This window comes from Melospiza georgiana, chromosome 10 (assembly GCF_028018845.1).
Source record: "Melospiza georgiana isolate bMelGeo1 chromosome 10, bMelGeo1.pri, whole genome shotgun sequence".
NCBI classification, from domain to species: Eukaryota; Metazoa; Chordata; class Aves; order Passeriformes; family Passerellidae; genus Melospiza; species Melospiza georgiana.
Window position 1 is genome coordinate 6586486 of NC_080439.1, and position 15359 is coordinate 6601844.

Sequence of the window (15359 nt, forward strand, 5' to 3'; positions counted from 1 at the left end):
TGATGTTGACCTCAATAGACCAAATCTAGGTTTCTTGGCCTACCCAACCCCTTTGCAGTGCTTCCAACTCCCATTGCAGAGATACTTTCAGCTGTGTTAGCTCCTGGCTCGCTTTCACTCGCTCACAAGTTCCATGGCACATCCACAGTGAGTCCTGCCAGCTGCTCTGGGCAAAGCCCAGCCCTTGTGCAGCCCTCAGAGAGCTGGGTGCATGTGCCACACTGCCCCAAGACATCATAAATCCTCCAGAAAGGACAAGGAAATGTCTTAGATGTGTGCTACTCTGAAAATTCAGGGGGATTTACGTCCTGCTGTGTGTAAAATCCCAGAGAGCCTTGGGCTGTTGGACATCCCAGGCCAAACTGACACCAAAGAAGGGCCTAAAACTGCAGCGTGAAGGAGGCGGCACAGGCACCAAGCCATTTCTGAGGGATACCAGTTCTGTGACGTAGGCAAATTGATTTTTAAGCTTAGTGGCTACTTATCTCCAACAGCAAAATTACATTCAATTAGGCTTGCTAAATAATTCATGGCAATACTTTGCATGTGGCAGGAAGCTCCAGCAGTGAATCACCAGCGTTTCACATCCCTGTGCTGGGAGAAACTTTGATTATTTCTCACACAAATACATCCTTCATTATTTCCACCATCCACACCCAGATTCTCTGGGGCTGGAAGCCTCACTGGCTCCTGCATTTGAAGGGATAAAAGCATCTGCAATCCTGAGGGGAAGGGCTTGGGGAGTGTGGATTGACAAGGAGCTCCACATGGCCTGGCAATGATTGTCCCCCTGTACTCTGCTCTACTGACACCCACCTGCAGTGCTGCACCAGCTCTGGGCTCCTCAGCATGACCAGGACATGTTGGAATGAGCCCAGAGGGATGCTCAGAGCACCTCTGCCATGGACACAGCTGAGAGAGCTGAGGTTGTTCTCCTCCTGGAGAAGATGAGGCTCTGGGGACACCTCAGAGCTCCTTCCAGGGCCTAAAGGGAGTGCACAGGGACTCCTGGCAAGGGAATGGAGACATGGAACAGGGAGCAATGGTGTTAAAATGAAACAGAACGGGTTTAGAATGGATACTTGGGAGAAATTCTTGACCCTGAGGAAAGTGAGGCCCTGGCACAGGTTTCCCAGAGAAGCTGTGGCTGCCCCATCCCTGGAAGTGTCCAAGGCCAGGTTGGACAGGGCTTGGAGAAACCTGGGCTAGTGGAAGGGGGTTGGAACAAGATGATCTTTAAGGTTCCTTCCAACCCAAAGCATACTATTATTCTATGAAAAATAATTGTTCCTTTTATGATTTTTAGCTTAAAGCAATTTAACCATACATGGAAGCAGGATTTACTGCTGGATTCTTCTCCAACAAAGAAGCTCTGCAAATTTTTTGTAATGAAGTGGTGCAGAACCACTGTTTAGTCATGCAAATGAAAGAACAATTAACTGTAAGGCATTCTGAGGACCATGAACTTTTTGCCAGAATTCATAGCAAAAGATTTTTATTGTCAATCAAAAGGAACAAACACTTCAAAACTGTCCTTTGTGTGTGTGCATTGTTGGGAGAAGGGCAAACAAGACAGAGTAAACATTTTCTGCAGTCTGCAGGATACACAGGGTATCAAATATTGCTGGAAGGATGAAAAGAGTTTTCTGAGAAACCTATGAACAGATACATAGAATTACTACTGCAAGCTGAGAGGGAAGAAAATTTTCCATTCATCACTGAGGCACCCCCACCTTTACCAAATCCATTCTTTTGCTATCTCCTTCACAACACCACAGCAGACTTTCAAAGAAAAATATTTCAGCAAGCAAGCTACAAAAATCCATTCTGTTCTGCTTTGCAGTCTGAATTATGTTTTCCCTTGATGGTCAAACAAACTGTTTTTCTCCCAGGGCAAACCCACTATCACTCCACTGAAGCTTGGTGAGCAATCCCAGGCTTGGCCCAAGACAGCCAAACCTTAGCTGCCTCCTGGTCTCAGTAAATGTCTGCTCTGGCATTTGAAATCCTTCTCATTAATTGGTTTTATAAATACTTGTATTAATACACAGGGAACCTAGAAACATGGGCTGGAGCATGTTGTATTAGAAACGAAGAGCCTGCAACTGTGCCTCCTGCTAGCTGGACGGTTTTGTTTATTTGTGCCATCATGTTTTACACCCTCCCCTGCATGGGAGTGTAATTAAAGTCACCTGGAAACATGAGACACAGCCAAGCCACTGCTTCCAGTCCTGCATGCCAGTGTATTCCTCTGATTTGGGTTTTACATTGCCTCTCAAATGCAGCCTGGCTCCATGTCTGCTCCCAAAGAATGGGCAATTCCATAAATATGTGGTACCCCCTCCTCAGCTACACTTTTAATCTGGAAATCCCAGGTGCTGGGGCCAGCGGTGCCAGCCTGCAGCTCAGAGCACCCACAGCACTGTGGGTGCCAAGTCAGATTTTCATGGCACTCCACACACATTTAAAAGCCCAGCAGAGGCAGGGAGGGAGGGAGATCCACTCACACTGCACATGGAGCACTCCCCTCTTTGAACTAAAGCATTTTGTAAACAGTTTAGCAGGCTGTATATAAAATTTGAGCTATTACCCTAATCTTAAAGATTACTACAGACTCTCACATTGCTGAGGGATCAAAGATGAAAAACCATTTTAACCTGTGCTTCCACAACGTGAGATATAATGACCAGGTACTCAGCTGTATAAACTGCTGCAACTTTATTTTCTCTGCCAGCAATAGCAGCCAGTTCACATCATCCAAGGACTTCTTGCAAGGTTAGTATTAGACAAAGCTGGTGCAGGTCTCACTAAACTCTCTAGCATTTATTCTTTTCTTTTTTGGTTTTTGCTGAGATCTCCACTGATGCAAAACAACTCAGTAGGAGAATGTCTCTGCTGCAAACACTTGAGTTTGTTGACACAGATCAGCAATAGATACTTTAAAAGAAGAAATTTTAAAAATGCTTCCACCACAATTTCCAGAGTGAAGTGGGTGGGACTAAGATCCAGTGGTCCTACACAGCACATGGCAAGGAAGGAGCACAAGCAGCCGTCCCAGGCACAGGCTGTTCCCAAATTCCTGCTTGTCCCTGTTTGCAGGGTGTGCATCCTGCATGACACAGCCACAGCTTCAACCCAGCCAGGGAAACAAGGTCATTGTCATCCTGATAGCCAGCAAACACTGAAGCTGTGGACTGACAGCCTCAGACTGTGGCTGTCCCCACAAGACAACCTGTGATGCTCAAGAAATACCCAACTGGTTGGGGGTGGCTCCACAAGCAGCAGCATCCTCTATAATGAATGAACCAGTTGTACTCTGCACAAAAGCCCCACAGAATTTGGTTTATCTCTTGGTCACCAGTTCAGCCTAGAGCTATAACTGTCTGTGAAAGCCAGAGAGGGGGAATCCAGCTCAAAGTTTTGGAAGGGGAAGCTATGAAACAAGCCCCACAGGTGTTCTGAGAACCAAGTGTTACCTGGATCTCTGGAGATGGAGCCAGGTGTCTGCAGTGGGGTCCACACCCTGCAATCAGAGCAGGCAGCACACATCATAAAACACTGAACATCAGAGGCTAAAAGACACATTGCAGGAGGAACACATGCATTATAAAAGAGTTGGTGAATTAGTCAGAGACTGGGAAAAGACCAGAAAGGCTGGAGAACACTTGAGCATGATGCCAAAAAACCATCAGCCACTGAATGGCCCTGCTGGTTTGTGAGCTGATGGCTGCTCACACCATTAGGACCAAGAGTGACAGCACTAAGATTCATCACACAGCATCTACTCTGGACTCAATGAAGAACTGCCCCAGTAAAAACCTGCCAGCTCTGCTGATGTATATTATTTTTATTAGAGCAGCCTCTCTGATAACCACATTCATTAGGAATTTTAGCAATTCATCCCTTTGTGAAAACTTCTGCCTATGAATTCAGCACAGACAGATGTGAATGGGAGCTTTGGAAAGACAGCATTATCATGATTCAGAGCTATATTTGTCAGTGGGTGTAGCAAAGAGAAAGGTTTAAAGTAGTTATTTCTCTGTGAAGCACATTTGTGAGTGAAATGGTAAATTACTGATGAGCCTGTGCTACCACCTGAATTTGTATTTAGCCTCCCACTTAATCCTAAAGTCAGATGCAACATGGGGACACTGAGGCCATTACTTCAGGATGCAGTACCTTGTGCTCTTCACTTTTCTTGACCAAGATCTGCACATATTCCAAATTAGACACAAAACCAAAAGACAGGAACTTTCCTGATGGCAGCTCAGTGAAGCAGGATGGAGCAGGATCCAGCATCCCTCCCTCTGAGCTCTCCCACCAAAGCTGTGGGGTCAGGAGATGTCAGGCAACGAGTGCCATGTCCCTGCCAAGGCTTGGTGAGCAAGGGTGGGGAACTGCAATAATTGTCACCTGCCATTTCCTTTCCAATGTGACAGTGCAGAGGCACAAAAGGAGCAGTTTTCCCCCACCGCCCCGGTGAGACAAAGCAGCCAAACAGCCCCTGGTACATCCCCTGTGCATGGAGACCTCAGAGTGCCTCCCCATTCCCATTCCACAGCCTATCCAGGACTTGGCTTTGTGATTCCTGCTTTGGACAAGCACTGGGTGAGCTCCAACCTGCAGCAAAGCAGGGCTGGAAAAGAAGCAGCAAAAGCCTGACCCTTGCTGGGGTGCAGGACTTCCCAGCTGCAACTGTCCCAGTCAGCAAAGCTGTTTCTCCAGCTCAGAAACACAGGGTGCACAAAGCAAGGTGTCAGAGATGACCATGGGGACAAGGTGACACATTTCTAATGACACCCTCCGTACCACAGGCTGCTCCATCCCCAGGCTGCCCTCAGACAAGGGTGTTTCCAACCTGGGCCATGGCAGGAGCTTTTGGGAATGCCCCTCCAAGCATACAGAGTGAAGCAGCAGTTTCCACATCTGCTCATTCAGCAGCCTAAAACCAACAAAAATTCAGAGTCCATGCACAATTTCAGTGTTATGCTCTGGTGCCACAAGATGAAGCTTTTAGCAGCAAGGTCACACACAAATTCCTAAGTTTGCCAAGCAACATCATCCCATTCCCACAACAGCCTGACAGGGCTCTCAGAAAAGGAAGCAGCATCTATTGTTTAAATCTGTGTGCATTTGTGAATTTCTCAGCTCTCTGAAAATGCTAAAGGTCGCATCATACTTTAAAGGGTCAGGAACAGGAAATGCAACAGCCTTTGACTTCTTTTCATCCTCACAGCAAAGACATTCACTGTGGTGCTGAGGGCATAAAATCTGTCCAGTCTGCTGCTAAACTAGGGATATCATTAAATATAGAGGGATAACACTCTGTTTGTAAGCCATGAACCATCAGTCTGACTGCTCCCCAGTCTCTACCAAAAGCCACAGGTCAACACCCAGCCCCTCCTTTCCCCTGGACAGGGCTGAGGAGACGAACATGCATGAAACAGCAGCCAGGTATGCTGAAAAAATCAACATTTCAGGCCAGAAAATCCATCCTCTTTAACCTGTGAAGAAATGGGTTTAACCTTGTGATGGTATTAACACAAATCTCACAGTATAGGCAAACAGCAACTTAATTTTAGTGGCATATTTTTATCCCTGGATGGCTAGTCTTGCTAAGTGACATGTCTGATCCTCCAGAGGGGCAAAACCTGCAGTATGCTGTTATTGCAACAGACAGGTGAGGAAAATCATCACACAGACCCAGGAGCCCATCCCATGCAAGGGGACTCAAATGATGTCAGAGGTAGCAAATGCCACAGTGAGTTAACCCAAACTCTGCTGGAACAGCAGGAATAAGGGCTGACAGATGTGCTCCCCTAACAAAAAGTTCATGGCCTCTGTGGAAATGAGGTGTCCTTCCCTGCTCCAGCTGGTAAATGTGCAGAGACAAGGGGAGCAGACAGACCAGAATTCTGATTACACTGCGCTGGGTTGGACAGGGGTGCTACATCCAACTTCACTCTAATACTTCAAAGTCCTTCAGAGGCATTTTAAACAAAAGGCTAAAATGCAAATCTCAGCTCTTGCCAGCTAGAGAAGAATTTTCCACAGCAGCCTCTGAAACACGAGGCACATTATTATTAACGCTGTGCGAGAAGTGGACATTAATTAATGCTGAATTGCAAAGAAATTCCAGTAGTATCACATATTTCACTCCTGCTGCTGCAGCAATGAGCTCATTATGAATAAAGAAATTAAAAACATATATCAGAAGGCACAATTAATGGCCTTCCCCTTATTATTAACTGTGAGCAACTTTGACCACCAGACTAGAATAAACGAGGAGGAACTATCTCAGCTTTTGTTACAGGATAAGATCACAGCCCAAGGCACATCCTTTGCTGAGAACAAAGTGTTTATCAAGTGACTTCAAAGATACTCACTGTGACCTTGAGCCAAACACTTAATATCTGCCAACCAGCAGGTTTTCCATCCACAAAACAGTAACAGCAGCTCTTACCTCCTGCAAATTCAAAGTTCAGGGTGCAAGGTCCTCTTTTCTTCTCTGTCCTTATGCAGTGGATTCTATAACGGTTGTGAAGACCCTTGAAACTCTTTCAGCCACAGTAAGGGGGCAGTGAAATTACAACTGAAGGGCACCTGTGTGGTATTTAGGAGCAGCCCTGCTGGAGGAGGGGCTGGGGTAACCAGAAACACCTGGATTGGTGGCTGAGAAGCAGCACAGCAATGGGTGGTTACAGCAAATGAGGGGAAAACTGGGCTCAAAGGGTCAGAGGTGAGCCAAGACCAGCTGAAGTGGGTGAAGCAGATCAAGCAGGATGGGGTCAGTAGATCAAAACTATGCTGCCAGGAGGAGAGGTGGCACTTTCCTTGTGAAGGTGAAGGATTGCACCATCATCCTCAGAGAAGAGCACCAAAGCCACAGCTCAGGAAGTCACTGATGCTCCAAGGACACCTGAGAGCAGCTCAGCTCCACCAGCAGACCTGGCCCAGGGACTCCAGCTCTGCTCCTCAGCATTTGCCTGTTCCCAGGACATCTGTCACCCTGCACATTAACCCAGGCTGACACTCAGCCAGGCACAGCTGCAGTGAACCTCTCTGCAAGTTCCCATGTCAGACACTTATTTCAGTACCTCTTGTTTTCACATCTCTACTATTTTTACTATTTCCATCAGTCTTTTTGGCTAGCTTGCCTTCAAATTATTTCCTTCATTGCTGTGCCAATACATGTGTCAGTGACAGCAAAATTCCATGAAGCTTAACTAAATCCATGTTTTCTGGTAAATAATAGCAGCGTGTCCCCCTGTTCAAAGAAAATTATGAGAGATTTATTAATGTAGCATCAAATGAATTTCTGTTTTGTGTAATTATGCATTGAATTTAAAAAGAGATGTCATGCAGGCAATCTTTAGAGTCATAATAGACAATCTGTAAGAAAGAACAAAGGAAAATAATGTTAATAAAACATTATGCCCTAAGCAAGAAATAGGCTTCATATATCAAACATGAGTAAAGATAGTTATTTGATGTAAAATGGAGGTGTGACCTTGCTGCAGAAGTGTTCATTACCTAACACTGCAACAAGCAAATTAATGGGTTTTGGAATGGTGCAAATAGCAGTAATAATAATAGTCATTTTGGTTTCTGGCATTTGCTTGCTGACAGCCAGATTTAGCAGCAAGTGGTTTGTGTAATATTTTTTTATGAAAGGGATTGCAAATAGAATCCCACATAACCTTAAAGACATTAGAGAAGCATGTGTTTAGTGCAGGGGTACTGATGAGTAACCAAGGCTTTATGAATGCTTATATGCCAAGCAGTGGAAGCCCAAAAACAAAAGGCTGGCTGCCAGAAGGGGATGTGCCTCACACAAGGACACAGGTACATGGGGTACTCTCAAGTATCCTGACATTCCATGGGAAGGTGATGATTGTAGTTACTATGGAAATTGCAATTTCACATGCATTTTGCACCTGATAAATGGTGAGAAACAATTAGTGTGTTGGTGCTGCTTGAGGGAACAGCAGCACTGCTGGGAGGTGTAGAATTGTCAGGTTCAAACATCCTCCTCCCTGCAGAGAGTCCCTTGCTAAGTGATCAGGGTTCTCTGAATTACCTGCTCCAGTGGGTCCCAGCTCAGTTCTGGCCCTCCTGGACTGTCCAGAGCCCTGATAGCCAAAATGGCACCACCTCAAATTACCAGCCAGAAACTTCATCTTCAGCAGCTGCAGGGGAAGGTTTGCCCTTCCCACCCCCTCAGCCTGTCTGCAGAGCACCAGCAGCAGGCCACAAGAATAATGTGCTATTCCAGGTGAAAATTTACTGCAAGAGTGACTGCTGCTCCTGGAGGAGTTGGAGAGATAGGGAAAAGCTGATGGGCACTGCAGTGATAGAGAGAGCACTGAAGCATGCTGCCCCAGCTGAAGGATGTGCTGCCAAAATTTACCAAAGGGAGCAGAAAACACTGTACAGGGGGTTTTACCTCATTAAACCTCACAAAAACTTAAACTGGACTTTAGGAGCCACTTGTGACAGAGCAAGTGTTCTGTGTGGACCTGGCAGGATTGCCTTTGTTTTTCAACAAAGATCACAAATAGATTTCTAAAGCACTTTGATGTGTTTAAAACAGTGAAGTTACTAGGCAAGTAGGTACAATAAAAGAAACATCACTGCAAATGGAAAACCCCCGAGCATATATGCCTTTCTAAATGCTATTGAAATTTAAAACTCTGATAATTGCTTTGTAATGTAAGCAATTGCATTATGAGCATGAGCACCACAGCCCATGCATCACCACTTTCAGCTCTGCCTTCAGTCATTTCCCCAAAACACACTCTGATTGCAGTAGACGTAAATCTAACTCATGGCAAGCACTAAAGTAAGTTCATTCAATGGGCAAACCTTGTTTCTCTGTGGTTATCTGTTCAAGGATGGCACTGTGGGGCAAGGGAGCCTGTCCTGGCATGGCCAAAGAGCTCCAGCAGCATTTCCAGAGAGCACCAAACACTTTTAGGTTTGGTAAAATCACAGCTGTGATTTATTAGAGACCACCAGAACAAGGCAACTTTTCTCACACAGAAAATTTCCCTCCTCAAAGTGAAACAAATTAAAATGGAGAAGGTATAAACAAACCTGGCTGCACCTCTGCAAGCTGTTGTTTCTTTCAGACCTGCTCTGAATTTAGCAGCTTCACAGGCTGCATTTAAAATACATTTAGTCTGCCCTGGGTTCTATGGTTTCCTCCTCTTCCATCACTACCCAGGCTGATGCCCAGCAGCCAGAGCAGACACAAGGGTCTGCCTTCCTCCCCTCCACCTCTTCTATGGACTAAATACACAGTAAATCACAAAAAACCCCAGCTGCATCAGAGAGAGAATGCACTGAGGAGGGAAATTGCCTGAAGGTGCAGGAAAGGCTGAATTTGGTGCATGGGATCAGCAGCTGCCCAAAGCTGGAGCAGGATCTCCATGGTGCTGGGCTACAGGTGACCAACCTGCTGCTGGTGGGTCCTCCCATGAGTTTGCTGCTTATGCTATGTTTTTCATAGAATTCAGGCTGAATTTGTGTGGTGTGTGCCTGCTGCTGGGTTTGTGGAGTGGAAGTTTCACAAAATAGCATCACAGTTTGTGAGCAGTGGTCTGGAGAGGAGATGCTGTGTTTTCTCTGTGTTTTCTCTGTGTTAAGGTCTCTGAAGCATTCAATTGAAAATCTTTAGCAACCTTGTACTTAGGAAGAGTGGGAATTTGACAGTAGATTTTTGGTGTCAAATGTGTGCCTTTTGCTATTTCTGGGGAGGCAAAAAAAGGAAAGAAAAGCAAGCCAAAGTGGCCAAATTGTGATCTATCCTAATCCTCAGTAAAGACCTGCCCCGACTTAGGTGCCAAATTCTGCAGTCAGGCTTGCTCCCAAATGTTGTTACCCCCCAGATCCCAGGAAGGGAAACTTCCTTCCCATATCCTCGGGTTTGGGGACAAAAGCAAAAACTCCTTTTCCCTTTGCCCTTCCAGAAGGGCCATCCCAAGTGCATCCCAGAGCTCTGAGCTTCCTGCTGGGTGCTCAGGACCAGGAATATCCCATCAGGTTCCAAGGGCTGCACTGTCCTCCCACAGACCCCAGCACAATCAGGGATCATGGATCATCCACACCTGGGACAGGAGTCTGTTTTAAGCACTCCTGTGCCCATGTCCCAGACCTTTTGGCCATGCTGCAGTCATTACCACTTCTGAGAGGGCTGCAATTTTCTGTACTTTCAGTTCCTCAATTACATTGATTATCACATTAAACATTCCTGGTACTACAGGAACAAACTAAAAATAATAAGCTTGTATCTTCCTAATACAAATGAAACTCATTTGTACTACTAAAAGTGTAGCAGGTTCATTGTTTCACACTAATGAAACTTTCATCTCAAGAGATTCAATTCATAAAAAACTTGCCAAGGCTTTGCACGTTTTCTTTTTTTTCAAACTGCCATTAACAGTCCTTTAAGTTCATATCTTATTCAGCATTAGGCCAACAATTGAAATAAAAAAGAGAAGAGACACAGAAAAGCAGAAAAAAAGCACTATCATCTCTGATGGCAGGGACCCCACATCAGGGTCAGTGCCCACCCAGGCTGGAGGCTTTGTGCACCTTGCCCTGCTATAAATAGCTGCAGACACCTTTGTTCCACTTCCCAAAATAGAGACACATTGCAAAGGAGATAGGAAGAGCAGAACACTGCACATGAACTCTGTTTTTATACCTATAAATATCCATTTGTAACCAAACCCAGGCAGGGTGGGCAATAGCCCAGCTGAGGAGATGCTCTGTGAGGGAAGCCAGGTGGGGGTGAGGAACCAGCAGGTTTTGATGCTTTTGCACTTCTCCCCATGACATGGTCCAAGTCACAACACTGTGATTAAACATATCACATAAAAATTGAGATCTGGCCACTCCAGAGGTTCAGCAAAGGTAAAGAGTTAGATCTGCTTCAGGTCTGCTCATTGTCAGCACAGGCTTTGAGGGAGCAATTCCTGCTCCAGAAGAGTTGTGGGGGGTTAGGCATTGCACCAGGCTCTGCTCTGAGGCTCCCCCAGGGGATATGAGCTCCTGCTACCCCTGGGTAAAACAAAAATGGTCCTGCTTTTCCCAGTCTGGTGCCTTCTGGTGACAGAATGGCACTGAGTGGCAGTGCTGCTGGAGCTGACCTCTCTCCATCCTTCTCTCCATGAGGGGATCCTGGAGATGAAGCCAGCCAGGACATGCCTGCAGACATCCCTCCCATCAGGGGTTCCATCTGCTTCCCTCCCTCCAACAGGCACAGGCTCACAGATCTGGTAGCAGCAAAGGCTTCCAAGCTTCAGGAAGAGAATTTAAAGGCAGGAGAGAGGTGAAGGAGAGGCTTTCCCTGGTAATTTCCCTTCAAGCCTGAAACAGCAGCACCTGCCCATGCCAAGGGTCAGCACCCACAGTGGGAGCAGGAAGGGGAAGGAGGAGCATCAATCTCCCCTTTTCTTCCTGACTGAGGTGGAAGTCAGGCCTTGCTTATCAGAGCTTTGATTATCTAAAAACTCATCCCTTAACCAGAATGAGGTCGTGTTCCTGACATGTTCAATTGCATCAAAAATCAGCTTGAATATATCAGCTCTCATTTATCAGAACCAGCTTATTGTCACTCATATTCCTTGATAAATGTAGGTCTGAGCACTTTTGGCTTTGCTGGGATGGGTAGCGCATTTACACTCAAGTGTTTTCCTGCTAAAATTAAAGATCTGAAACCACAGGTCTGAATCTAAGCAGGGCTGGATCAGCCTCCCCAGGCAGAGCACATGATGCTGGAACTCTCCTGCTCAGATATTAGAGGTGCCACACCACCTAATGGGAGCACAGATTTGGTCCCAAATTGGTGATATTGATGGAGCGTGGTCTCCTTACTGTCAGAGCTGCCTGGAAGAGCCACACTCCAGATGCTGGTGCTTCCCAGGGCTGGGCAAGCTTTCACAATGAGCTCCAAACCCTCCTGCGGGAATGGAAAAACATCTCACGGATTTGGTGCTTTGTTGCTGTTTGTTGTGATGATTCAGAGGAATTAGTGCCATGGAACATAAGGCAAGTGAGGAAATACAGAGGAGGATCTGGGTTGCCAGTGTGAACCTGCCTTGCTCTTCATCCTCTGCTCACTTCTGCCAAGGGCTGCTGGAAGGGCGTTGCAAGAGAAGTCTAGGAGTGATATTAATTCCTGATTTATCTGGGGAAAAGAACTGGAAGCAGCTTGGTTCTGCTCATTTGTAATTTGATGTCCCCTTCACTACATGGGTGGGGTCAGTATCACAGAAAGCCCCACCAGAGCAGGACAGTCCTGCTGGCACAGACTCAGCATGCACAGGGAGCTGGAGCTTTCTGGCTGCAGGTGCACCAGACATGCACAACATGAACAGTGATCTCCAGCCCAAAACCATTCCCTCATCCCTGAGGAACCCCAGGCAAATCTCACCACAGAGCTTTTTTTGCCTCTGGCATCCTTCACTTACACTGACTCTCTGAGCACAGTTACTCACTGTTTCAAACACACTCTTCTTAGCTTTACCTTGGATCAACTTTTCCAGCAGTACTGATTCCTAGAAAAATAAATCTTCAGTGAGCACCTTCCCTGCAGCTTGAGCAAGCACCAGAGCACAGGCAGCACTTTGCTGTGTGTGAGGATGGGGTCAGGCAGCAGGGGCTCCTTGCCAGAGCCAGAGGGCAAGCAGGCAGCATCAAACACACCAGGCACACCTCCTGCACAAAGTCACCCCGTCTCTGAATCCTTGTGCTTGGCAATCAGTCCCACACAAGCAGAAATCTGGCTTATTAAAGCGTGAGCTGCTGAGCCCCTCGTTAAATGCCAGCCTCATCTTCTCCTGGGGGATTATTTACCCTGCAGATGGGGTGACTGACCCTGGAGCAGCAAAAAGGATTTCTAGCAGAGATGAGGCAATTGGGGCACATTTGCCATCCGTAGGGTAATACCATGCTGTCTCACAAAGAGGCTGCTTCCCACACACATCAGAAAATATCCAGTATAGCTGTGTGCACACAAGGCATATGTTTCTGTATAAGGTATCTGTATAGTGTAGCTCCTCTTCCTGCTTTCACTCTGTTTTATCTTTAAATTGGGAGAGCTTTTTAGTAGCAAATCATCAGAGAGGAACTGCTAGTTACCAAGGAGATTCTCTGATGAATCACAGACTGACTGGTATAAGACCTAGACAGGCTGTAGCTTCTTAATTTGCGAGACCTTACATTTCAAACGGGGGGAAAAAAGATCCTCTCACAACTGACTGTGGACCTGGCCAGCCAGAGCTGCTTTTCCTTTTGCCACAGCAGCAAACAGCAAGAGCTCAGCATGGGAAATCAGTGAGCAGCCGGGGACGAGCGGGAGCGCCTCTCCAGCACGCTCTGGGCTCAGGAAAGCAAACAGCACCCAAGGACAAAGTGGTCCGATGGAGGTGACTGAGGGAAGGGCTGGGAAGCCCCTGATTTCCCACCAGCACAGGCAAGGGCACGCAGGGATGAGCGAGCACAGGAGAAGGAGCCGCACAGCTCCTGCACAGCCCTGACGCTCCGGAGGCAGAGGGGGCACGGCCAGCCAGGGCTCAGCACAGCACTGGCACTGCCCCAGCCCTGATCTCCTTTCTCTGCCTGACTCCTGCAGCTTCCTTCCAAGGAAAAATGAGAGGGATGAGCTTTGCCAAATGACAGAGAACGCACCGACTCCACACGGAGCGTCCTGCCCTGGTGGAAATGGCCATCATGCCCCAGAGGAGTCACGGCAGCCCAGGATGTGCAGGCAGAGCGGATTTCAAGAAGAGTTTTTATAAATGTGGGGAGAACAAGGAGCTTCGTGAAATAAAGTTTGGAGAGAGAAAGCTCAGCTTTTTTTGGGTTGACTTTATTCAGAGGGTCTTCACACCCACTTCCTACTGACAGCTTGTTTCTGTGTAGTTGCTGAATTCTGGTGCTTTGCCTCTATTTAAAAACCAAAAGTAATTAAAACTTCCTGGGAACTGTGAAAGCAGCAAGAAATACTTGGACACATTGAGAGACGAGATATTTGGAAGCCTTCTGCTGGTAGCTAGGCTGTTTTCCCAAAGGTGGCAGCTACAGAAGTTCGTAGATGAGAGGGAAAATCTCCCTGTCGCATCCCATTGAAATCTCCATTTTAGGCACTGCTGCTCCACTGCTGCTCAGGTAAACCTGATCCTTATGGGGGGAAGCTGCTGGATGGGCCAAGCAATTTGGGATGGGGTTGGTGGAAGAACTTAGGGCAGTGCTGGGGAGTGGAGAGTAAAGCATGTATCAGAGCACACGCAGGTTTGACTGCTAGGTGCACACTGGAAAGGATTTCCTAGAGTGATTGCAGCTGGCAAGGGGCTGGCACCAGCCAGGCTTTAACCCAGGAGTCGAGTGAAGGGCATTTTATTAGTCAAACAGTTTCAAGTGCTGCTCTGAGTTATAAATTACACTTGCTCATCTGAGGAATGAATTCGCTGTTGGTAGCATTTGTGGGCTGGAGCTAGAGGCTTACAGTGATGTCTAACTGATGCATATTGTAATGTTTCAACTTATTAGTGTACCCTGTGGACCTCATTTGGAAAGCAAAATACTCCAGAATGCTGCAATAGAGACTGAAAACAGCATATGGGGTAGGGAAGGGACACAAGAAACACTCCTTGACAGCAAGCTGCTCTCAGAACCACAAAGAAAAACTGTCAGGAAATTCCAGGCTGTGGCTCCCAGCCAGGGGGGAACTCACTGTCCATCCCCTCCAACTTCACGCGCAGGAGTTCATACAGCATTCACTGGCAGTGCTCCCCAGCTGTGTCAGGCAAGCTAAAGGTGTAGGAGTAACAAATTAAAACAGGCTGCCAGCTTTAATGCACTAATTGGGGGTTATGATCTTCCTTTTTTTTAGGATGGACTTGAAGTCATGTATATGTTTGAATTTAAAACAGAAAAATACTGAGGAAGCTGTAACTGCACACAAACTTCCCACTGACAGAGCACAAACTTCCACACTCTCCCCAGCTTCCCCAGCAGTGCCAGCACTCCAGCCCTGGGTTGATTTGGAATATCCATATTCCTCAGAATGCATTCAGAATTCTTTTGTCCAAATGTGCACAAGCAGCAGGAGCTGCTGGAACAGGAGCTGTACTACACACAGTGATTTTAATCCAAGAATAGCAAACAGGCAGGTTAGGGATTTACAAACAGAAGAACTAAGGCAGTGAGCATTTAAATAATTTGGACAAAAACTTGAAGATGGATAGAGCAAGTGTCCAGATGGGAACTTAGATCTTCACTTGCACTTTGTAATAACAATCTGGAAAGCCTTGGATGTTGCTTGCTTGTGATTTTTGCTGCACAGTGCAGTT

The 15359-nt window shown here is 46.7% G+C and overlaps 1 protein-coding gene across 3 annotated transcripts in view; it reads left to right on the forward strand.

The window, feature by feature from the left end:
* Positions 1-15359, forward strand: part of LOC131087616 (calcium-activated potassium channel subunit beta-2) — a 93908-nt gene that overhangs the window by 30963 nt on the left and 47586 nt on the right. The window contains exons 1-2 of one of the 3 annotated variants that reach the window (XM_058031395.1): positions 13191-13433; positions 13640-14175. The exons of 1 other annotated variant lie outside the window; for it this stretch is intronic. In XM_058031395.1, the coding sequence (XP_057887378.1) occupies positions 14102-14175 (74 nt within the window). In that variant the 5' untranslated portion in view covers positions 13191-13433; positions 13640-14101. Of the gene's footprint in view, positions 1-13190; positions 14176-15359 lie in introns of those variants that run through there. One more of the 3 variants, XM_058031396.1, reaches the window with a different exon arrangement.